General features: G+C 32.0%; 1 protein-coding gene across 1 annotated transcript; it reads left to right on the forward strand.

The window, feature by feature from the left end:
* Positions 1–5633: 5633 nt before the first annotated feature.
* LOC132602020 (transcription factor MYB36) lies at positions 5634–9860 on the forward strand. Its single transcript, XM_060315048.1, has 3 exons — positions 5634–7901; positions 8181–8310; positions 8870–9860. The coding sequence occupies exons 1-3, from the start codon at positions 7592–7594 to the stop codon at positions 9723–9725; spliced, it is 1296 nt and encodes a 431-aa protein (XP_060171031.1). The 5' UTR covers positions 5634–7591; the 3' UTR covers positions 9726–9860.
* The last annotated feature ends 2556 nt before the right edge of the window (positions 9861–12416 follow it).

Raw genomic sequence — 12416 nt, forward strand, 5'->3', positions numbered from 1 at the left:
TAGGGGTGTACAAAGCAAACTGACAAACCGCACCAAATCGATAATCCGAACTAAATCGAGAAAAAAACCCGATTAGTGGTTTGGTTTGACTTGGTTTGGTTTTAAAAAGAAAAATCCAAACACTATTGGTTTGGTTTGGTTTGGTTTTAACTAAAAAAGTCAAACTGAATCAAACCTACCCGACATTACATTTATAAAATTTCAAACACATTTTATACATAGAAATATTTATTTATAATGTAATTTATAAATGTTTCTGTAACTTTTTCATAATATTTTGTCTTTTAACATATTATTTCAAGCTTGGAATTAGACTTTTGAATGGTTTAATAAGTTTTATAGCCCAATGATATTAGTAACTCAAATAAAACTCAACAAAAATCAAATCAATACTAATGCTAACAAAAGAAATTCATATCTAACACTGGAATGACAATAATTTTGATATCTATTCTTTAGTTTTATATTAGTTTAGAAAGTGAAAATGCATAACTTAATTTTATTTTTTCTTTAATATTTAGTCATGTAATTAATACTTAGTAGCCGTACTTGTTTTAGCATGACTTAGTACTTTTAGATTATGATCATTTTTTACATGCCTTATAAATTAGTTGTATTTATTGTAGCATGACTTAGTACTTTTAGATTATGATAATTTTATTTTATGCAATTTCATTAATTTTTTTTGTTGAATATTTTAGTACAATGTCATCTCTCATCACGTTTTGTGCTATTTTCTTAATAAATATCTTAATTAGATCGTTGTATTTTACTAGGACTAAAGATTGAAGTATAAGTTATATGTTTTGTATGAAGACTTTACTGGAAATAACCCGAAAAACCCGAGCAATCCGAAAAAACCGAGAAAACCCGAGGTTGGAAAACCCGACTTTTGTTGGTTTGGTTTGGTTTATAGATTTAAAAACCCGATATAATTGATTTGATTTGGTCTTTAAAAAACCCGAACCAACCCCGTCCATGTATACCCCTAATGTTTGGATATCCTCATGTCTAGCTACAAAGAAGATGGAGCTAAGTGCATGAAACTAAACATAAAGTTTAAACAACACACAATGCATAAAGATTGGGATATTTTATAAAGATACACAAAAAATTGATATATTCTCGTTCCAACCTACCAAGCCAACCTAATTAGACAAGCTAGCGTTTGTATAAACTCCTAGTTGACTTAATTCCCTTCTTCTGTTGTTCCTTTTTTTTTCCTATATAATTTTATTTGACGAGTTTCCTGATATTTGCATGGACCAATCAGTTTCCAATTAAAGAAATCTAATTAAAAACATTGTAAATAGTAAACCAAAGGTCAAATTCCCTTACATCATCATGGTGGTACTTGATCTTTCTAGAAAGTAGAAACTGCAAAAGTATTTTTTTGTGTACCTAATACGCGGCATTGTACTTTTCAGTAAAAAGTCAAAATTCTTTTATGTCCCTTTTGGCTTGCCACGTGTCAAGAGGAAAAGTTCTAGAGTAAAATAGTAAAAAATAAACTACTTGAGTTGGGAAATTAGAAGGAAAATGCAGTAACTTACAATGGCCAATATTAATTTTCTTGTTAAAAAGAGGAAAAAAACAAAACCTATAAACAACAACAACAAAAATTAGTGTAATCCCACAAGTGGGATTGGGGAGGGTATTGTGTACAGAAATCTTACCCCTATCTTATGAAGACACGAAAACTATTTCGGAAGATCCTCGGCTTAAGGAAAGGTGAAGAGGCTATACATTGTAGGCTAAATTTTTGAAACTTCATGGCGGTAGCTATTTTTCAAAGACAAGGCCGGAAAATGATCACCGCGCGTTACTTTTAAATCGAATATGAATTAATTAGATTAGTACATTCCAGATATTATATGGTTAAGAAAAAAAGGGTGCGAATCCATGGTAACTTAATTATAAAGTCAGTAAAGGGATAAGGCCAAGTCAATTTCCTTGGATGCCAAATTGTGATATAATTCATTATGGGTTTGTTAAAATGAGGGGTTGACAATCGTACATATGAGTTAAAAATTGAGGGACTAATTAAGAGTATTCAAATTATGTTCTTTTTATATTCTTTTATATAGTTTTATCCTACAAAAAGTGAATGAAGTGATAATAACAGTTGTATTAATTTATTGATGCAGCTTAATTATTGTTGAAGTAATACAAAGGTCATTAAAGGTCTCCTTCAAAGAATATTTGGTTATAGATTGTATAGAAAATAAAATTATTTATTTTATGTGTATCAAGAGTCCATTGTAGAGCATATTTGTCAACCCTATCGTAATTAGAGAGGCCAATTTGTTTTTTTCTGGTTCCTAGATCTATATAAATTAATTTCCCTTAATTCCCTAATATCTCTTTCATTAATTCTTTGCCTAGGTGGATCATAGTATCATAGTTTAGTTTTATAACTTGAAATAATGGTCATAATTCGTCCACTTTATATGAGCGTTACGTTGTTCATACATGAAATCGTCAATTTGGATAAGAATATGAGACTTATTACTAGTAAAGCTAGCTAAGAAACTAGCCATCTCTCTCTCTCTCCGTGTGCGCATGTGTGTGTCTACATATATATGGTTTTGCATACTGGTCCGGCGAACTCAATAGCTTTGACCTGCGTATTTATTTTGTTTGTCTTAAAAGATTCATTTAATATGTATAAATTATTAATTTAGAACTCATTAATTTTAAAAACTTAATTTCAAATCCTGAAATCCGCCTAAGATATATATTCCAAGTTTTGCGATCAGGCTGGAATTGGATTTGCCAAGTTTGTTTGCGTGCTCGAAGGAAGGCTATCCGATGCGATCAATTACTAAACGCTTAACATCATAGTAAGATATATTCAAGCTAATATATTTGTATAGGATTTTCATAAAATAAGGGTGTATTTTAAAGTATAAGGGTTGTATCTGCACATGAGTCATATTACATGAGTGTTTAGTCTATGTAATTTACCTAATAATATACTACGGAAAATTGAAAATTAATTATTTGAACTCCCTATCTAATTTATCATACATTCTAGTGTAAGTTCAAAAGTGCTTTTTCTATTAAAAAACTGCCTTGCCACTCACCCTCTTATTCTAACGCTATTTGCAGATTCATATTAAGATTTTCCCCTAATTTCTTTCACAAAATTAATGAAAACTATACCTTTTAGCTCTAGGTAATTTATGATAATTGAGATTCCATAAGTCAAAAGACAGATACTTATCTAAAATAAAACTAATCAATCACTTGTACTATTTGAGAGACTAATTAGGAAGAAAGATTGTGGGGTTGTTTTGGTAGGGAAAAAAGGTATTGTGCCCTAGCTAGATATTAATTTAGGTGCATAAAGTAAAGTCAATTAAGTTTAGCACCAATGATACCACATTAGTATTATTTTTGGTATTCAGCGAACAGAAAGCCATACTTATCTTCTTATATTGTCATCAATAATACTAAGCTATTGATAATACACTATTTTTTTTCTTTTTTCACGTACACATGCATTCATGTTTCGTGTTGAAAATATTAGGTTCAGTTGCACCCGAAACTAAGCTACATCTGCCACTGCCAAGCTAGCTACTCCCTTGTCCCAATTTATATATGGATAATACTTCCTTTTTTAGTTTGCCTCAAAACAAATGTCATAATTTCTTATTTAGAAGTAATTTGACTTTAAACTTTCCATTTAATTACCCTTAATGAGATTATTTATAGTTGCACAAATGTTTATAGCTAATTTTAAACCAAGTTTTGAAAAAGAAAAAAAACAATCTTAAACTTTATGCTCAGTCGAACAACGCTATATAATTGAGATAAAGAATTAGTCCGTGGATATATAGTAAAAATATAATAGCTTAAACTAAAAATAGTCCATGGATATATAGTAATTTACGTATAATCCGTGTATATTATGTATACAATTTATGTATGCCGACTAGGAAAAACTAAACAGTGAATGTGGCCGGCTATTTGTGTAAAAATCCCTTAATTTATTTAGGTACATAAAGTAAAGTCAATTTAGCTAGCACCAATCAGAGGCGGATCCAGCATTTAAATTTTGTGGGTTCAATCTTAAGATTTTTAATAATGAACCCATTATCTTTCAAAAATTAGGGATTCATATCTACTATTATTACAATTTTAATTATTTTTACACATAAATTTATGCTCCACCTCGAAAATTAGAGGTTCAATTGAACCCCCACTTAATAGGTTAGATACGCCCCTGGAACCAATGATACTACATTATAGTATTGTGGTACATATTTAGCCAACAGAGCGCCATACTTATCTTGTTATAAATATTATTTTAAAAAATAATATTTTCTATAAGCCAAGTGTTAGAGTCTTGTTGATGATGCATGAAAATTTATTAATGTTTGTGTCAATGGAGAGAGAGAGATTCTTGTTTATGGAGAAAGACAAACAGAAACATGTTTTCTTCTTCATAAAGATCTGAGTCAATTTGCTTATTAATTTATCAAAACACCTTTTGAAATTTTGATAGTTTTCTGCTTGTTATTTCTATGCAAGTGAGGTTCTTGGAGACTTAGACCTCTTTGTCCTTCTGATAATCGTTGTTTAATACAAAAAAAATGGTTTTATTAGGAAATAATATAATATATATAGTAGAGGGACCAAGGTCAATGAAGGTTTGTTCTCTCTATCTGAAAAAGCATTGAATTTCTTATAATATATTCATTTGTTTTTTCCCCCTTACATTTCTTTTTGAAAGTTTAAGTTCTATGCGCTAATGATGATGGTGCAAAAAATGTATACGCAATTATCATTTAAAATGCAATTACAACAATAACTCCATCCAATATGTTTGTTGGTAACCTAAATTAAATGATACTCTAATTAACATGTTATACCAAATTAAATTACATATAAGTGCGAAAAATTCATTATGTTGTTAGTGTATATAATTTAACACTAAAAAAAATAGAAGAAGAATTAACTATGAAATTGGTCCCTAACCTATCGCTAAATAGGGAGTAGGTAACAATTTTTATTTTTATTTTTTTTAATTTTTTTATAGTCCTCGCTAATCCGTCGTTGAATTGAATTAGCGACGAATTTTAGTTGTTCAGTGACAGAAATTGTCCGCCTCTAATTTCTATTTTTCATAGTCTAAATTCTTCTTTTTTAAAGATTTATTTACACGATCTTGATCTTGATTGAAACCCTAGCAACTTGTTTCAAATAGGGTGTCTAAAAGCAACTAATAATTTATGTAAATTACCCTTAATGCCGTAATCAGCGTCTTGACTCGCTGATATATATAAGCAGATGGTATTAATTTATTATATTTAAGAAGACTTTAAGGTTTGTTTGTGACGGGGCTGAATAGAAAATGATTTTTACAAGTGCTTCTTTTTTTGTTAAATTTAATTGAATTATGTATAGTTCATCTCGATTTTATACTAATTATTAAAGCAACGATAACAAGTAAGAGCTAATGTTTTTCTAGAGGGCTTAATCAATAACGTAATTAACTAGATGCTGAATTGCTGGAACAAATTGATATCGGGAAATTGTTGAAGTATTTTCTAGCCGGAATTTATATAAATAAATCAATCTAACTAATAGTTTGATCTCTCTCTAGTGCAGGAAAGATTTAATGGCAGTGTCAAGACTCAAATAGTAGATGCAGCTTTTTGATGAACTTTTAGAAATAATTAAGGACAGCGTATGTTGATTACCTGGGTAAAATGAAGAATACTTAATAACTTAAAGCCGTATCACATAACTATAAAGTAAGGATGATCAAATAAGGGCTAAAATAACAAAATAAATGAGATATAAAGAATTTGAAGTGAAAACAAACTGTCTACTTGCTACCAAGCTTATAAAAATTAGAGGAAATACAATATCACCTTCTAAGAGCTATTGTTAAAGATTGTATGTAATTCATGGAAGCCGCAAGTCTACTATTAACCATATTTGGCAGGAGACAAGCCAATGTGCAGATTTTTTAACAAATGAATTATCATCGACATGCCAACGATTTACTAATCTGAAAGCTCATGCGAATATGAAGTTTTTCTCGTACCAGATTTGAACCATTGTAAGCAATTATTTAGTTTTTCTAATGTACCAAAAAATACATAGACGACGTTTTTTTCCGTTACCTTTATTTATCTTTTTCTCCATGTCTTATTGTTAACTCTTTTAGCTAGCCTTTTTTTTTTTTTTTTTTTTTTTAAATCTCAACTTGCCGAAGTAACTTATGCTCTTAATCTGGTTCCACCAAATGAACCACTATATGAATATGGATAAATTGTCAATCTATGCAAGTTGGCTGACATAAAATGCCTATCAAGTTGGAGTCCAAACAGTTTACCGACATAAATATGTCGCTCCATCTCAATTTATTTCACTTTTTCTTCTTAGATATTTAAGAAATACTCATCAAGCACTATAGGTATCCTTTACTCGAGAATTAATCGAGCCATAAAGTTGTAGAGACTATATAACTACAAGGAGCATAAAAAAGAATTCAATTAATCTTGAGACATAAAAATGGGGATTTAGGAAATACATGTTTACTGATGTTAGAAAATATACTTGTCCCTCGTCAGTTTGTGTAATTTTTTTTAGAGGGGTTTATAATGTCATGAGCGGCTCCACCCATTTCTTTTAGATTTTGAGTTGAATACTCAATTTTTTTCATATGATATTAGAGACGAACTTTAGTAAAACCATTTTCTTGATGCAGCATATTCTATCGCTTTGGGCTTCTCTTTCTCAAATGATTAGTCGATTGAGCTGCTCTAACTTCTCACATCTTCTCAGTTCAGCTCATCGAGCCACTACCTTTCTTGCACACTCACTCTTTGAGCCTACTCTCTCTTTCTTTGCTTCAGGCTCACTCCTTTGCTCGCTCGCGCACACACACTCTATACAATTTAGGCTACTCTCTTGTGAAAAAAAGGCCAAAAAAGAAAAAATAATAAGCCAAAAATAATATTCAGAACAAATGTAAACCTAGAATTGGGTGAGGAAGGATGTTAGAGAATACAACTATTCCTTATTAGTTTGTGAAAGAGTTTTCTAAGAGGTTATAATATCCTAATCAAGTCACTCCATTCATTAGATACTCAACTTCTTTCACAAGAGAATAATCAACAAAATTTGATCTAACTGTGGCACTACATATTATGTTGTTCGAACTCTTTAAAAATGTATGTATGCGATTATCAGAGGATCCAACCCACACCAGCAACATATATTTTTAGAAAGTCCGAGCAAGGCTCTGCATATTATATAGTATATGTTATGTGCTGTAAATTCTTATTTGAAGGCACATTTAATTATCTTTTGTCTGGAACCAATATCTAAACAAAAGTAGGGCAATAATCCAAGATTTTAAGGGCAGTGTTGGCGACAAATTAAGAGGATGGAGCCTTCTTTCTTGATTTTAGCTGAAGAATTTCATCCACATAATAAGATAACATAGTAATGAAAAAAGCTACACAATTTTAATATTATATTTTGAGAGAAATTTGCATAGTCCTTTGTCATGTTATTAATAAAAAATATTAGCAGTGAGCTAATCCAAAAATGACAGAGAAACCCTAGAGAGATGAGAAGACTTTTTTGGTTTTTCAAAAGTATCACATCACCCACTCTTTTTCTACCTATAAAACCAAGTCTTCTCTTCCAAAAAATTTCAAACCAACAATTATCACAAGTACTTCAAGAGTTAAAGATTTTGGAAGCAAAATTCATTAGAAAGAAAAAAAGAAAAAAATTAAATATGGGGAGAGCTCCATGTTGTGACAAAGCAAGCGTGAAAAAAGGTCCGTGGTCACCAGAAGAAGATGCAACACTCAAGGCATATATTGAAGAACATGGCACTGGTAACAATTGGATTGCTCTTCCCCAAAAAATAGGTACATATTCTTCTATTTGTCTCTCTATGTATCGATTGTTTCGATCGAAAAGTACCTTAAAAGTTTCAGAGTTTGTTTTTTCGAGACTTATTTGATTGATGAAGCTACAAATCCTCGAAACTTGTTTGAGACTGGGCTTAAGAGATGTGGAAATTTTATTATAATAAGAAAAATACCTTAAATATTGAGAGTTTTTCAGGCCTAATTTGATTAAGGATGTTTAAATTTTTTTTTTCCTCATAAACTTGTTTGTGACTGACGCGTTGTTTTTTTTTATAGGGCTTAAGAGATGTGGGAAGAGTTGCAGGCTAAGATGGCTCAATTACTTGAGACCTAATATTAAACATGGTGGATTCACTGAAGAAGAAGACAATATCATTTGCAGCCTCTATATTAGTATTGGCAGCAGGTAAATATTCATCTCTCTCTATCTCTCATAGATAAACACAAGACAATAACAACAAAAAGTAATGGAAATCCAACTAAATTACTTTGTCCTTTAGTCCTTGTTACGTTGTTAAGAGATCATTGTTATGAATTTCTCTCATCTCTATAAGGTTCTTAAGACCTTTTCTTCATGTTTCTTGTTCATGATCAAAATTCCTTCCCAGTTTAAATTTGCTTAAGTTTGTGCGGCCTATCTCATTTGAAATCCTAATTAAGCTGTTAGAGAGCAGACTTTTACTTAATTATATTATGTCTCGAAATGATCTTTATCTCATCATGTTTAAAAACCCTTTTTGGGAAACTTTAGGTTCTTAAGACCTTTTCTTCATGTTTCTTGTTTATGATCCAAATTCCTTTCTCAAAGTTTAACTTTGTTTAAGTCTGTGATGGCCATCTTATATATCTGAAAGTGCGATTAAGTGTTAGAATAGAGCGGACTTTTGATTATTTAATTATATTATGTCTCGGATCGTTCAACCTTCATCTGATTATGTTCAAAACCCTTTTTGTAAAAACTTTAGGTGGTCTATAATAGCTGCACAACTTCCTGGAAGAACAGACAATGATATCAAGAACTATTGGAACACTAGACTGAAGAAGAAGTTGCTTGGAAAAAGAAAACAATCTCAAATGAACAGATTATTGCTTGCTAGTGGTGGCCAAGATCTTAAGGAATCAAATGGATTAGAAGAAAATTCATTATTACAAAACCTAAGCAACTCAGCTCTTGAAAGGCTTCAACTTCATATGCAACTTCAAACCCTACAAAACCCTCTTTCTTTCTATAATAATCCATCACTTTGGCCTAAGTTAACCCCTCTTCAACAAAAAATGATCCAAACCCTACAAGCTAATGGCATAAACGAGAACCAATCACCCCTTTTTGCGCCGATGAATCCTAGTGAAAACCAAGCTCGTGATCATGAACTAGGGCAGAAGGTTGGGATCAATGAATTTGCTAGTACCATGAGTACTACTAGATTCAAGGTGAATGAATTAGTGGAAAAAAGTCCAATTGATGACTTTAACAACAATAATAAAAATCCTCTTGACACAAACATAGGGCAAGAAAACACTAGAGAAATCCAGATTCAAGGCGTTCAGGGGTTTACTCAGCTAGATATCGATGACCTGATACTCAACAACAAAGGATCAGTAGCCCTGAATTTGCCTTCAGAGAATCAACAGATAGCCGAATTCGACTGTTTTAAGGAGATGGATGATGGATCAAGGGACAATTTGGCATGGTGGTCTAATGATTTTGACACAAATACAGCTTCTTCATCAAATTCTTGGGGTTCATCTTCAAATATTCTTCATAACACTCATGAAGGGATGTATCATCAAGATTATGCACTAGGGTATAATTTGCAGTGACAGATAGTTATGAGGGTTTAGAGCGCCATTTGATAGTATTGAAAGGGGGAATAGGGAAAGCTTGTGGGTAAATTAAAGTTTGTTGTAAATTTTTGTGTGAATAATGCTTTCTCTTTGTCATCTTGCCATATAACTTGTATGACATGACTGTCAGTTAATATTTCCTTTTTGTTATCTCTTAATGTAAAACATATGCTAGTATTATCCATCTGAAGTCCATTTGAGAGTTAACTTAACTAGAGTGAATTATATATTATGACAGACTATATATTTGTCGTGAGACATTTGGTTCACGAATCGAAAACCTATCTCATAGCGAGGCCGAGTCTGAATGAGTATATATATACTTAGTCGTTGGAGCATCCCGAGTATTTCATTTAAGGGTTGTTCTTGCGCATTTCCTTATTAATTTTATAGCAGTTAAGTTATAGCTTCGATTCTAAAAGATATAACTCTCTGGAATGATGAAATATATGCCGTCATACTTCATTTTTTTGCGAGAAAAGTACGTTAGGGTTTGTACGTACTTAGTGGAACATTGAAATAGTTAATAATTGTTAGTTAATATAATCCAAATATTTAAAGTATCTTGAAATGTTTGCATACCTCCTTGTTTTATTGCATAATAACTCCTTGTTGTTGTCCTTCGACGTTTGCTGTACGGAGTTTGGGGTTTAATTATGATGTGTTGTACGTGGCTCGATTCTCGAGAAGGAACTCTTTATTTGGAGCTAATTTATTGAGGGACAACAAGTTAAAGTATATAAAAATTAGTAATGCACGATTTATAATGTTGAGATTACAATGTTGATTGTATTTTGTTGTAAGGTTAGCTCGTTGTATTAATTGTGCGGTTATCAATTTTGCTGGAAGGAAAAAACAACCAAACAATGTATTAACAGTGCTAGTTTTTAATATTATATGGAGATCAGGAGAAAATTAATCAAAAAACTAGTCCGATCCTTTAATGTTTCAGGTTGGTTTAATTCTTTTTTAAATATATACCAGATAGTTTTACTCCATTATGTTACTATAAAAGGGAGCATTTTGGTCCTATGTTGTTTAAAATACGCGGCAATAGTGATCTTTAATAAAATTAACTCTTGAGAAGTAGGTAAATTAATGTAATTTGGTGTAAACATACCCTGAATGTGAATAATTTTTGTTGTCATTTCACCCTCACCTATCAAAGAAGAGACCTGCAGACCTATAGGATATTTTTAACTTTAAAGAATGATGTTTATAATTTACAAATAGTTTATTCAATCAAATATTATTATCTCATGACCAACAAGAAAGAGGGGAGAAAATATACCAGAGATCTACTGATCAAGAATTAAAAGTAATTAAAAATTGAATTATTCTTCCAAATACAACAAGACAAAACCCACCCAATTTCCACACAACGAACCTGAGTTACAACTTTCATATATGTGTATTATTTTCCCAAAATCCTTTTTTTTTTGAAGAACTTGCTTAAAAGATGAGAGAAACAAATTAAAAGAGGGACGAACTAATATTAATTAAGTACAAAGATCGATGTTTTACGCTTTTAGTGTAGTATATATATATATATATAGCCTGTCAGATAATAGTATGCTAGTTATCATTTTTATCAAGTTATATTACTGAATTGATTTTGTTATAGAGATTTACTGTAATTTAAGTGATGCAATTGTGTAAATATATGTAATAAAGCTGAACTGGCCCAAAATAGTGGAAATTTGGAAGGTTTTTTCTTGTGGAATGGTGCAATATAATGTAAAAGCGATGGTATCTAGTTATGGAAAATCGGGAGAAGATGAAGTAGACGGCCTTCAATTCATCTCAAGTGGGGGACGTGTGTCACGACCCAACCGATGAGCTGTGACGAGTGTCCGGTCACTACTGGCCAAGCACTCCTGCTTGCATTTACTTCTCACTGATTAACCTGGGCCCATACACAATCCATAACTGAGCTATACTGTCTCCCGAATGATCAACACAAGAAACATCGTCTCGAGAACTCACAGCCAACGCATGCATATAAACATGAATACTGAGAGTAACAACGCAAGCCGATTAGGCCGCTACATATACTGTACAACAAAACAAGCGCCGACGAAGCTGGTCACATCACAACTACATATCACTGTCTACAGACCTCTATAGAATACAGACTGTAGAAGAGACAGGACAAGGCTCTGTCATACCCATATATGTACATATCAAAATAGCATACCAAAGGGCTGTAGCTCCGGTCCAAATGGAGCTTGCTGTCTGGAACTGGAAAGAGGCCCTACTGATCTGGCTCACTCGGCTGGCTATCTGAACCTGCGGGCATGAACGCAGCGTCCACAAGAAAGGATGTCAGTACGAACAGAGTACTGAGTATGTAAGGCATGAATAGTAACATAGTAAGAGATACCGAACATGGAAAATACCATAATGAAAAATACATGGCATAACATAAAATAAGGGAGTAACCTGTACATCTGATTGCCTCTTAAGGGGGATACAATGCATGCTTAACTTTCTTTTCATAAAAACATTTCTCATACACGTATACATAAAATAGAATTGCTGCGGAACGTGCAGCTCGATCCATAAATATATAATAGTGCCAAGGACGATATCATAATATACCAACTGATCAGGTGGCCATGCGTCTATAATGCCTCACCTTCCCCCATATCCCCTGTATATATATAT

The sequence above is a fragment of the Lycium barbarum genome, chromosome 7 (assembly GCF_019175385.1).
Source record: "Lycium barbarum isolate Lr01 chromosome 7, ASM1917538v2, whole genome shotgun sequence".
Lineage (NCBI taxonomy): Eukaryota > Viridiplantae > Streptophyta > Magnoliopsida > Solanales > Solanaceae > Lycium > Lycium barbarum.